The following is a 14,079-nucleotide window of genomic DNA, read 5'->3' as shown; positions in this document are numbered from 1 at the left end:
TGTGTGACAATTTAATACTAGTCATAAATTAACAGAAATGCCTTGCATTTATATGTTTAGTCCTGCTCACGCTAAATGAAGAAACAAAACACAGTCAGGACGTAAGAAAAGAGAAGACATTTCAACTGATTTTTTTTTTCAAATTCAACTAAGATTAGAAAAAAAAAAGCATTATCAAAAGGCAGTAATATCCATTTATTACAAACTGCTCAAAAAATGAGACAAAATTTCTGAGTGCCATTGGAAACCTCAATATCTACTTTGTTTGGAACAGGGACAAAAATGTTGGCTCTTTAAAGTTAAAATTAAGAGAAAATGTTCCCAAGGAAAGTAATTTGATGTGCCTCATCTTAAAAAAAAAAACCAAAAAAAAAACCTAAAACAGTTTTGTAAATGTCCCTCCCTCCTTTAAAGTTTGAGTGTGCTTGCTTATTCCCTTCCTTTCTACACTCAGCCCACACACTCACATTCGGTCACAAAGTAGCAGTGGTCATCATGCCTTCTGTGAGTCACACTCCACATACTTCCTGCAGCTTTCTTCTCCCCTTGAATTGCTAACAACTCTCTCCATTTCCCTTATCTATTCCTGCTTCATAACCTTATTGTTTTATGCTCCTTAAATCTCCAGCCCATTGCAACTCATGTGCACTATATGCACACCCTAGACACCATCACTTTGTAATCAATACTTTAAAAAATGAGGACATCTAAGTGATATCATCTGAATGGTTACTTAAGGCTTTTGTTCTAAACTTAGAAAACAACATTCAATAAGAATAATACAGGGCTGGGGATTTAGCTCAGCAGTTCGGTGGCCTGCCTTGCAAGCACAAGGACCTAAGTTCAATCCCCAGTACCCCCCCCAAAAAAATAGTAATAATACAGCACGTACTAAGGCCAGTGTTGGTACAAATACAGACAGATATAAGAAACTTCCTGAAATCTCATCCTAACTAGGAACATATCCGAAAAAAATGAATTTGGAGGCAGGGGAAGCACACAAAATCATTCACAGAAAGGTCACATGGTAAAATATACATGCATATAGCATTGCATTTACATTGACACTTATTTGTGTACTTGAAAAGCAAAATAGGAAGAGAAATAAAAGAATATCAGTAACAAAATAATGATAGCAAAAAGCTTAAATGTTGCTTTCTGAAATATTCAGCTTTTAAGAGAGGAACATAAATAAAGGCAACTAAACAGCCAAGCACAATTGCATTAGTGATTGTATCAAGTAGTCTCAATCTAATTATAATATTCCATAGAGAAATAACCATTCCATTAAAATATATATTATAATTAAAATGATTATTGCTTCATTTTTAGGTGATTAAGATAAATTACTTCAAATAAAAGAGTTTTATTTGCTTTGTTACTACAGAGTGTAGACAGTGGAAAATATATTACAATTACAGTTATTTGGTTGATGTGGGTTGTATAGTCAATTACATGAGCATTTATTGCTATTCTTGCTGCTATTTTCAAATTAGAGTTAATGAAATTTCACAAAGTGATATATTCAAATATATTTTATTATTGATTAGCTTTAAGAAAATGAACTATTTACTAAATTATAGCTAATGATTCTACATATCTCACAATAATAGAAATGTTCAGTCATATAATTTTTCAACCATAACTAAATCTAGAGTAATCATGAACATTTCTCCATATAAAATTAAGGAGAGTTACTAAAGTTGAAACTTCAAAATTTTTCCCATATAAATGTTAATTATATAAATGTCAATGCTTTGCTCTGTTTTTTTTGACTAATAAGATTTTTGGAAAATTTTATAAATGACTAAGCCATGATATTTTTGCTTTTGCTGTAAAGACCATTCTGCTATTTGATACCTTTTAAAAATTATTAAAAGAGTAAATTTAGGAAGAGCCATTTACTCATTTTTTACTCACCGGACAAAAGTAGAATTTTCCGGCATTATAGGAGATTAAATGAGAGTAAGAAATTAGATTTATTGTGCTGTGTCAGGTGTGGATTCAGGGAAAATATGTGAGGGTATACTGAAACCTGCTAAGGGCAGTCCTCTTTCTTCAAATCCAGAGAATTACTTAAGGGCTCTCCTAGCAACAAAGGAGAAAACTAGCAATATATTCTTTTATAGGAAAAATTAATTACAAATATATGTCTCCATGCCATTTGGAGCTGAAAATATAAATATAGAAGATAATAATCTAACTTGTGCCCCAAAATTTCACATTCACTACTGGGCATGAAATTTATTAAACAAAATGTAAAATAATTAGCTTGACTGAAAAAACTCTTAAGATATAAGCTACATAATTTATTTTAAATACATACATATATGTACATATGTAGTAAAATTAAGATTTTAAGATAAACCTAAAATTTTGTATTTTTAAATTATTTGCTTTTTGTAATTATAAGTAAAATAAAAATTATTCCTTAACTGCTATAAATAGCAAATCTGAAAACTAAAAGGATAAAAATGAAGGGGTGTTATTTGATTCTTACATTATTTAAGAACGTAAAATAATTTGGAAAAAATGTGTAAAACGCTGATCAAGTGAAAATCACCTCTTGATAGTCTCTATCTTATTCTAATAACACACTTTAAAACCTACTACTGAATATTTTGGAGAAGGAACACACAGCATTAACTTAACTGTGTAATAAAAGTTGTGAATGTATTCATGAAATTCGATAAATCACTGCACTTTAGGTTTCAAAAATCCAGACTCCTTCTGAGCTACCTCATCAGCATCCATGGCTGTCAGTTGCATAATCTTAGAGCCGTCTCCAATGTTCTCCTCCACAGTGAGATCCAGCATGTCAGTGGGAAATACTGGCGGATTGTCATTGATATCCTGAAGTGTTATTTCTACCTATAAAGAAAACAAACAAGCAATGCATAAGAGCTCTTTTGTCTGAAAGATACCAATTAAAATGCATACCTTGAAATCCACACAACTAGACCTACCAAAATGAGTCAGAACCTTAACATTCAAACAATAAAAAAAATTCCTTGAGAAAGTTATGAAGTATTTATAGGCAAAAGATAAAGTCAAGTTAAAATCATTTGACTTATTTATAGGAATTAATTTTAAATTCACACTACAGAGTTTATACTAGAAAAGGTCCATTGAGCCACTGTCATTTTAATCCCCAGTGAAGAACTACCATGACTGAGGACCACCTGTCATTTAACCATTAAATCCTGCCTCAGACGAAGTAGTGTAAAATTTCTACCTGAAATGTTTACATATTGGCAACTAATGTCAGGGAAAAATAGACATTCATACAATGGTTTAAGTAAACTTCAGATTTTCCCCTTTAAAGCAAACCAACTTTTGGAAGTAGAAAAATATATCTTCTTTCCATTCCAAATCCTCTCAGCATATCTTAATTTGTGACTAAAACTAACCAATCATTTTTGTCTAATGTTATGTTTATATATGTTACAAATAGTAAGGACTTTGTTTGAAAGTTCCTAGACAGAGTTATTTGTTTGTTTCCTTGTCTAAGAAACATTGTTTAGAAGAAGGGATTTGTGAAATCTAACTAATAAGTTCAAACCATGTGTTTCTTTTTTGAGAGAGGTGCTGAAAGCTGGAGACCTGATAAGAATAAGGAAGACAGCTGCTAATAAAGCTGAAAGCTTCCCCATGTGGATCACAAAATTAAGTCACGGAGAAAAAGCCATGAATTCAGTTAGCAAGGCTATAATCAGAACATTTTTCTCATGGGATGAAATGGCATCTTTTACAGTTATTCCGTAAAAACTCCACCAGATCCAAGAGCAGCAGGATGAATAACAGGAGAGAGGGAAGAGGAAAAGAATCCTGGTTTCCTTTTTTCCTAATGAGAAGTATGGGTGAAGCGAAAGAAGATAAATGTAAACTGTCACTAATCTCAAGTGGAATGAGGGGAAAATACAGGAAAGTTAGGCAAACAAATGGTTAACCAATTGCTCAAAAGAGTAAAGTCAAAAAAAGGACATAAAGAAGCAAAGTAATAATTGTTATACCTCTAGTTTCACCTTTTAATAGAATAGCTTTGATTATGGCAAATAGCTTTCATTAGAGAAGAGAATAGTAAAGATAGGTAATCTCAGTTAGAAATCTGCCTCCTCTTTCAGCTAGCAACAATCTTTCTCTGTACCACTTCCTTTAAGAAAAATTCCATTGGAAGAGCATTCCTAACTTTCCTGGAGACTTGCGCATATTATGGGTTCGAAAATGGAGAGCGCAGAGGTCAAATTCTTGTCTGCACTTATTAGGTAGATGAACTCAAACACATTTCTTTTAGCTTTGGAATCTCATCTTATAAATCAAGGTAACATGTCTGAGAACATTTTATGAAGACTAAACTTGGATACAGGTAAAGTGCTTAGCATAGCCCCTGCATAAAGGAAAAGTTTGAGGACAAAGTCAGTTTTGGTTTTCAAGCTTTCAAGTCAGTCTTAAACCTTCCTCAGAGACAGAGACTTTTAGAAGACGGATTCAATAAAGCAAAATTGTAGGCTCCACAGTTGTGATTTAATGGAACTTTTAATCATCTCTGGTATGCATTTAGCATGTATTAGGCTTTCATGTAGGAAGAGCTTTGACATGTGTACACACGTTCGTATTTATGCTGAAACTTGCTAATTTAAGAATAAATGGTTCTAGGGCCGGGGATTTAGCTCAGTGGTTGTGCCACCTGCCTCGCAAGCACAAGGACCTGAGTTCGATCCCTGGTAACAAAAAAAAAAAAAAAAAAGAAGAAATATTTCTGAAATGTGATCCGATGATTATCCAAGAATATAATTATCAATAATCTTCAGAAATTGGTAAATATATTTTTATAATACACATCAATTTTTTCATATATTTACGTATAGTCCTTAAAATATGGGAGAAAAGAAAATGAAGACTCACATAACTAATTAGAATTCCTCTTATGGGCTGGGAATTTAGCTCAGTTCCACTGACTGCCTCTTAAGTGCAAGGTCCCGAGTTCAATTCCCAGTATAAGAAAAAAGCCTCAAATAAACTCCGAATTTAAGTTTAATACAATGTATTAAAATTCTAAGTCATCCTTCACCTGTGAGTTTATGACTTCCTCTATTTGTGTATGTACATGTACTTGTGAGAGAATGTGAATGTTAATATGCTTATGTGTGTGAGTGGATGTGTGTAAATGTATGCACACGGAATAAAACTATATTGAAAACAAGGAGAGTGGCCAGGGATTTAGCTCAGCACCTCTGCACCTGCCTCTCAAGCACAAGGTCTTGAGTTTGATCCCCAGTAGCAAAAAAAGAAACTAAGAAGAATCAAATCCAGATTAGCATGATTTAAATATGATAGCAAAAGCACAGCAGGAAAAAGTACTGTAGACTAGGTACATAACAAAATATTTCTCATTGTAAATGGGAGTGCCTGAATTGAGCACTCTTCTCCTATATTTTAATAGTTAACAACAAAATCACTAAACAAAATCACCACACTGCTTTAGGTTATAAGTTTACATACCATCACATGAAACATGCACAAAAACACACACATATAAACATACATAACTCTCACAAGGAAATGACCTCTTTAGAGGTAAGAACTCTTATCATTCCATTTGACAGTTGAGTTAGGTAACTACTCAATGTTACAAAATTACCCAGCTGGTTGCACATGAGAGACCACTGTGCAACAAACCTGTTTATGTCATGTGTATGTGTGTAGAATAAAAACAGTACTATCAAAAATGTTATGTCACTGATAGGTAAATATATTTTTTAAAAAGTGTATAACATCCTTTTATGGAATCTGGATGCCAGATGATTTCATCACTGATGCCAACATTTATTCATTCAATAGTCTAGAACCCATCCAATGATTAGCATGCATCAGTCACTAAGAATTCAGAAAAAATTTGGAAAGGTCGCCATTCCTTGCAGGGAATAGGTGAAATATGGCAATAGAAATATATATAAATGGAATCATTTACACTGATCCTTGAGAAAACACATTGCTGACATTTCTGTCCCCTAAACCATGGGTAATTCTTTTAACTGCCTCAGCTCTTGAACTTGGTAGTCACCCTTCCTCCTGGTGATTACAGATCCTAACCTATGCTTGTGTTTGAAGCTAACAATTACTGTGTTCTCTTTAGCTGAAGATGTGGTGTGATTTGTTTTGAAATGTTATCATTTAAAACACAGGAATCAAACATTCAAGGTTTACAAAAGATTTCCTAAAACAATAATTAACGAATTATATGTAACTTTTAAAAGACCTCTTTCTCTACAAATTAGATCATTTTAAAGAATATGGATAATGGTTGTTAGTGGTTACCTTAAGATCTTAAAATGTTAAAGTAGTCCTTTATATTATTCTTAAACTTAAAAAGGACATGAAAAATACATTGCATTTTTTAAAAAGACAAAGCAAGGATTACTGCATAGCTAAGCTTTTAGCCCTAGCATTGGCTCTTTAGTGCTTAACTTGTGTTTCTGACATTTCTTTAGACTTGAAGTAGTGAAAATAATTAAATTTAATATTAATTTTGTAAAGGAGAAATATCACAGATTTAACTCAGAAACTCGTCTTTATGAGTGGTATTTTAAAGAAAAACAAACTTGCCACGAGTCCCTATAAAGTCCAGAGTCTATTTTCAAGGTATTAATTCTGAAAGATTGTGAAAATTGACCTTCAAAGATGAATGAAACATTATGCTGCTAAGATAAGACACTTGCATATTTTATGCATTCCTATCAGATATGGACCTATGTGCTGAGATGTGCATGGCTTCACTGGCTACAGTAACAAGGACAGTTGGTAGCTTCACAGTCGACTTAATCATAATAAGTACATCAGCTGGGAGAGGTTGAATTACAGGTATTGTCCACTTCCACCATTCTTGTGACCATGTGAGGATCTGTAGAATAATAACTGTCTGGGCTGAGACAACATATCCTTAAGAATTGAAGTCTTGGTGAACAAAATCACTACATTTAGAACCAAAAATGTGACTGAAATTAAGGAGGGGGTGAAGGGAGGGCAGAGGTAAGGGGAAAAAATGAGAATCAAGACTCGCCATGTAGAGGTACATGATCCCAACAATGAATGTAACTGTACTGTATCCCTAAAATGCACCAATAAACTCAATAAAATTAAAAAAAATTAAAAACACTAATGCCCAACTAGTTAAAAAATTGTTCAATCTTTTGGTAATTTATAAAAGTAAAAGTTAAACTGAAAATGTGGCTTTAAGCCGGGCTTGGTGGTGCACGCCTGTAATCCCAGCACTTGGGAGGCTGAGGCAGGAGGATCGCTGTGAGTTCAAGACCAGCATGGGCTACATAGTGAGTTCCAGGTCAGTCTCAACTACACAGTGAGACCCTGTCTCAAAAAAAAAAAAAGTGGCTTTATACATTGTTACCAAACATCTTTGTAATTATACATCAAATAGTGCACAAATAGTTGCTATATGATGAATATGATGTTTTCTTCCTTTAATTTTTTTCCTATACTATGCAGTTTCACACATTACTTTGCATTAATCAAAAATGATATTATACCTTGGAGTTATTTTTTTATTTAGTGAATAAATCAGTACACAGCTACCCAATCAATGACCAATTATTGCTCAAAAATAACTGTCAAACTATTACATACATGTGGATCTCCATATAAAACATGGTATCGCACTGATTGAAGTTGTCATTATTGAAATTGTCATAGTACTTCATTATGCAAGTAACATGAAGTCGAGTATAAGGCACTGATTAATACAGCAAGACCCATGATGAGCTCATTCTCCAATTAAATTATAATTAAATGGTAGTCACTATCACTCCCATAACCACAATTATAAACTTCCTAGAAGCTAAATAAAATAGTTCTTGATGAAACAGAATTTTTTAAAGTCTGAAAGATATTTTATTTCATAACTTTCCATGAAGCTATATAAAATATATGGAAAAACTACCCTGGAATATTGTAAAATATACAAAACACTGAAAGCTCAGAAATCCATTTATTTATAAGAAACAGTATCTCAATTTTTGAAGAAAGATTAAATCACACCATGCTTAGTCCTTTACTTTACAGAAGATAAGAACTAAGGTGTTGAAATATCAAGTGATTTTTGTAAGAAAGACAATGCTAGGCCTACTATCTCTTGCCCACTAAAAGTTCCAGTGACTTGTGCACAACCAGAACTGAGGAGCAAGCTGCCTCATCTGCCTAACACCACATGACCCATATCTTTGTACAAAAGTAGTGATTTTTCATATAAAAGATATAATTGACATCAAAAACAAGAAAATATTTTGAATAAATTAATATTTCCAGGAGTACTTGAAAAAATTTTATGCACATTCTTGCTTACTTTTAGGACTTGTGATCTGTACCTAAGGAAAGATTATCTGTCAGGATTTGTCTTATCAATGTCAGTGGAAAACTATTAATCATTCAACAGAAAAGTCATGATATATTTTGCAAACAAAGGACCTAGTTAAATTGTAAATACAAATGCATGTAATTGCTTTTAAACTATCGACAAGATGTTTATTTTTCTTAACTAATAAAATATTCATAAATATTCATTTTGGAAATAATTAAAATATAACTAGAGTTTTGAGACAAAGTATAGAGACTAGAAGATAGTAAAATATGCTATATCAAGGCAAACAGTGCTGGGTAATTTGCTTTGTTTAGTGGCATTCATAATTATATGCCTCTCTAGCATTTTATTCTTGTAAAATCGACACCCACAAATTAAATTTTTCACACAATACTAGGCTACCTCAACTGCATATATTATGACAATGCATTTAATCCAAAATATTCTTGAGAGTTCACATGTATTGCCTCAAAAAATAGGCATTGGACTTAAGTATACCTTTTAGTGAACAGTTCTGTTAAAAAAATTGAGTAATACAATTTTGTAGCTATTATTTATTCTTAAAAATTTATATAGTACAGAAGTTCGTAGAGATTGAGTATCCTTTATCCAAGGTGCTTGGGATGAGAAATGTTTGGGATGTAGTAGTTTTCAGATTTTGAAATATTGGATATGCATAATGCAATATCTTGGGAATTTGACTCAAATCCAAATACAAAATTCATTTATGTTTTATATATATCTTATACACATAGATTGACGCTAATTTTTTTCAATGTTTAGTGTGTCTGTGGTTTGGCAGTGATCTGTTTCACATGAGGTCAAGTGTGGGATTTTCTTGTGTGGCAACTTCATGCTCAAAAATTGTAAATTTTGGAGTATTTTGGATTTGCAAACTTCAGAATAGGGAAGTCCAACTCGTAATTGTAATTTTGAAGTTATTAAAGATAATTAGTACTACTCAAGTGACTTTTAGATTGTGAGGTTCTGGGATTAAGAGTTTGTCTTATTTTACCTCACAAGTTAGCCATAGTTAGCATTTAATTTTTTCTTTAGAGATATTTCTATCTTTAAAGTAAATCCTGGTTGTTATATTTTTTTACTAAAGTTTCATGTTCGGCAAGTATAAAAATAAAAGAGATCTGCTACTGGTATTCAGAGTGTAGTAATCAAAGTTGTGCTCTATTACAGTGGTATTTAGAACCAATCCAGTCCTATTAATCTCCTAGTTTTTGTGCACCCCTCATGCCCTTATATGTAATTTTTATGATATTAAGCAATACTTTATGGAAATTCAATAACTTCATACTCGAATAATTACTTAATATTAAAAGAGGTTCACAAAAACATCTATTTTTTTTGTTCAAAAAATGTTCCACTTGGGAGACTAGAAGATCCCAAGTGCTTATCACTACTTCAGAAGCTGCTACACTAAACACCACATGAAAAGCAAAGTATAATGGAGCTTGTTCAAGTGTGCATTATCCTTAATAGGCTATTGTGATGTCATTCAAATAACACTTTGCTAAATGATGCCTTCGTTTACAATAGGGAAATACTGTTGAAATTCAGTGCGTAAAGTAATCTTACACTCAAAGCAATTTTTATTTCATCAGAGTGAAATAAGATGCTGGAAACCTCCTATTTAATTTTCTGTATGGAGACTCAAGTGAGGAGTTGAAGTTGAAAGCAAATTACTCAAATTGGAATCCACACCAGGATCAGTACAACCCTCACGCCTGAGCTGCCACTTCCTCTGACCCTGAAAAGGAAACCTCCACCTTTCCTGTCTGAGATGAGACTGGAGTGTGGAATAGGAGTTTGCCCACAATTCGGAGGCCCCACATTGGGGGAAAACTCTCTGTCACTGCAATATGTGTAAAGAAAGGCTATGCACATTGATTTTCAACTTGGGAATCAAGAAAGCACCATTAATTACAGAGACATCAGGATGAAAATATCAGAACCACAGCTTCCATTAAATAATCAAATTTAGATTTTAAATGTTCCACAATATTTTCACATTTCTCTTTTCAAATGAAACCAAATACTACTTGAAATTTAATTCATTAAGAGCAACATAACTTCATATTCTAAATAGATTCCTAATAACAAAACTTTATTCCTTAAAAGCCTATGTATTTGGTGATTGCACAGTAAAAGTTTGAATTAAATATCAGCAGGTACTTTAACGATGTGAGTACTTTTTATAGAAAAACTAGCCATGTGATTTCATTTGGTAGGACATATGTCTGCCTTTAATATTAAATTTCAAGTATACAAACAAGTCTATTCATTGGGAAAAAGAAAATTCAACACCTATTAGCACAATCATGTTTGGATTAAGGCTTTAAGAACTTCCAGTTCTTAGCCACAATCAAGAGCTGCTTTAGCCAGGTGTGGTGGCGCATGCCTGTAATCCCAGCACTCAGCAGGAGGCTGAGGTAGGAGGATTGGTGTGAGTTCAAGACCAGCCTGGGCTACCTAGTGAGTGAGTTCCAGGTCAGTCTCAACTACATAGTGAGACCTTGTCTCAAAAAACCAAAAAAGAAAAAGAAAAAGAGCTGCATGGCCCTAAAGGATGGTGCCAGGGTCTGCTTATTTCCTTCAATTTTATTCTTCATTTATTTCCTTATTTTGGGTGACCATTGGGAATTCTACTGCCATGAGTCTGGATGAAATTTTTCACTGCATCCAGAACACTTCATCATGTAAAAGAGCCAAAATCTATTATGGTTTGCAAGTGACTCATATTTTAGTTATGAGAAGGCCCTAACAAAAAACAGTTTACATTTATATGCCCTAAATGTCAAGAATGTAATGTTTGGGCTATGGAGGTATGCAAGGTCTGACCTTATTCTATGAACAATGCTTTTAGGTATTTATTTATTTATGATATATAACCAACCAAATTCTAGAGTCTGTAATGTCTGAAACAACAGTGTACTGTGTAATCTTGATGGTGTGACTGTAAGTTTGAAATTGAAATCTTGAAGAAAATGGGAAAAATCGAACTTTGGAGAAAAAAACCTGTAACCCCCTCTATGAACAACTGAGAGGGGCTAAATATGTCTTATTAAGTAAACCAATATAGCCACCACCGCTTATTTGAATGAAACATAAATATTTGAGAACACAAATTTGTTGCAGACTCAAACTCAAGTGGAGTTTCAAGAATCATCTATGCGTTTAGTTATATTTTTTCTTTAGAATTAAAAAAATTAGTAAGCAAAGCATATTAGCAGATGATTAGTATTTATATATTATACATACTAAACACCAATTTAATATATTTTTAAAAAAACACTTTAGTGAAAGAATATAAAATAATATTTGATAAAACAACATTTAATGTAGGAGTAAGAAAATTCCTTTTTGGCAATTTGGGCTAATAGGTGTTCTGTCATTTCAAACTTCATATGTTGTATTTTAATTAAATTACAAGTATATTTATGTATCTGTCCATTTACTTCACACAAGGATGTAGTGTTCTAGATAAGTATTCTGGAATATTAGGAATGACAGAAGTATACCCATTTTAGGTTCTTTTAGTTTCACTTTTAAAAGCAAGGTAAAAATGAACATAATGAGTTTTAAAACAGAATATATTTCTCATATAAGCTACATGTATGTAACTGTGCTGATTATATTTTTCAAACAAAAGAAATTACGTTTATCTCTCACCACTAGAATCTTTCTAGCAGTCAGCAACATATGTTCTTGGGATTTTGATATATTTCTTACTAGGAAAGAAATGTGATGAGTAACAGGCAGGCTCGGAGAGTAGCCAAAATGACAAGAATAGCTAGAAGTGTGGATAAGACATAGTTAACTCCACTCTTGAAACGAAATGCTTTCCATAACTCACTAAATGTGTGGTGACATAATAAAAAGCTAGTGTTGTTGTGCTTTCAATATTGTTCAAATTAAAACCAAATAAGGATTTCTTTTAAGGCAAAAGCAATCATGTGCAACCACTTCAACTTTTCCTGAAATCAATACTACATAATTTCTGCATTTTAACAGATTCTTAAGGACGCCCAAAAGTAAATGCAGAATAAAAGATCAAGTTAAAATATGTGTGGTTTGCATGTGAAACTTATGGAAAGTTTTATACTATTCTTCAAAACAAACTCTCTGCAAAAGTACCATGTAGTGCATTTTTCAATGGATGTTAATCAAATGTGGTAGACACATATCAAAGGGAAATTTTAATAAAAAATAAATAAACAAAAAAATAAGGATTTTTCCTTCCTTAATGTATGACATATTATGAAATAGAGATGGCTTCCATTAAGACTCCTGAGACTAGAAGAGTTGTTTGACGTGCATTAAAGTCACAAGTTGTGATAAATTGAATTGTTGGCCACAACTCTTCACACCTCCCTCTAAGACTCTGTCTTTCCTCTGGTGTGTTTCTCTCTGTCTCTTGACTTGGGATTTATCCTTGACACTTACTTTGGACAATGAGATATATAAAAATATGAAATAAATAAATATTTGAAATCTGTTTTCTCTGTATTTCTGTCATGGTCACTAGAACAGTGTTGCCCTGGTTAGCTCACTACTAACAGAAAAACGAAAATGAATTTAATAAAGGAATCTCAGCCAGCATCAAATCTTCCAAGCTGTACCTAAGCTGAAGCCCGACTTTAGAAATGCCTAGATACGGAAGAATAGATGTGTACTGTTGTGGGCCTTAGAGATTTTTCTCTTTATTATGCAACATTATTGAGGTAATAGCTAACAGATAAATAGACCAAATTAATGGATTTATTAACTGATTATTCCTTGTAACTTTTTCTTTTAAATAATGAATTGCTGTTCTGTCTAAAATAAGAGGTACAAGGTATAATCAAAACATACAATGATTGTTTACATTTTAAGAAATTATTACATTAAGATACATTGTCATTAAACCCCATCAAAACATCCTCCCTTGCTTCAAATACACTTATCATTCTTGCTACTTCCTGAAGCAGTTCTGGAAGTCCTCTTTCATGAGTGTCATTAATTGTGCTATCATTGCTGCCTGATTTCTTGAATCAATTCAAATCATTTACCTTGGATGGTCATTTGGATTTGAAGAAAAGCCAGAAGTTGCATGGCACCAAACCCTATGAATAAGGTGGATGAATGCATACTGTAAAGTCTCTACAGCTTGCCTTTCCATTAGGTGACACCAAGCAGCAGTATTCACAGAAATTTCTATTTCAACTCTTAAAGACACAAAAGAAGACTTTCAGAACTGCTCAGAAAGTGTGATGACTTTCTTATCCTCTATAACTTCACATTTTCGCCATATCATACCTCTATCTACAAGAAAGGGAAGCTCAAAACAGGACATATCTAGTGACCTGCCCACTCTCACCATTTTTTTAAATTGAGTTTATTGGTACAATCTAGGTCTACAATACAGTTACATTCATCATTGGGATCTTGTACCTTTACATGACAGGTCTTGGTTCTCATTTTTTCCCTATACCCCTGCCCTCCCTTCACCCCTCCTGCCCTCCCGCTTTACAAACTCTTCATTTCCATTTTTTCATTTTCTTGTATTTTTTTCTTTCCCTTATTACCTTTCCCCTACCCTTCCCACTTTCCCTACACCTTTAGCCCTTTTCTTCCTATTTCGCACTCTTAATTATCCCATTACCACGCCATTTAAAGAATAGGAAGGAGGATGAGCCGGGGATTTAGCTCAGCTG

General features: G+C 33.0%; 1 protein-coding gene across 1 annotated transcript in view; it reads right to left on the bottom strand.

Annotated features, from left to right (window-relative positions):
- The window catches only part of Fat4 (FAT atypical cadherin 4), a 165,916-nt gene that overhangs the window by 88,106 nt on the left and 63,731 nt on the right, over window positions 1-14,079 (bottom strand). Inside the window, exon 2 of the mRNA XM_010618846.2 lies at window positions 2,740-2,871. Coding sequence (XP_010617148.1) covers window positions 2,740-2,871 — 132 coding nt within the window. The remainder of the gene's footprint in view (window positions 1-2,739; window positions 2,872-14,079) is intronic.

Source organism: Fukomys damarensis, unplaced genomic scaffold (assembly GCF_012274545.1).
Source record: "Fukomys damarensis isolate Sample0158 unplaced genomic scaffold, DMR_v1.0_HiC HiC_scaffold_38, whole genome shotgun sequence".
NCBI classification, from domain to species: domain Eukaryota; kingdom Metazoa; phylum Chordata; class Mammalia; order Rodentia; family Bathyergidae; genus Fukomys; species Fukomys damarensis.
The sequence above is the reverse complement of the archived record's forward strand: the minus strand, read 5'-3'. Positions and strand labels throughout refer to the sequence as shown.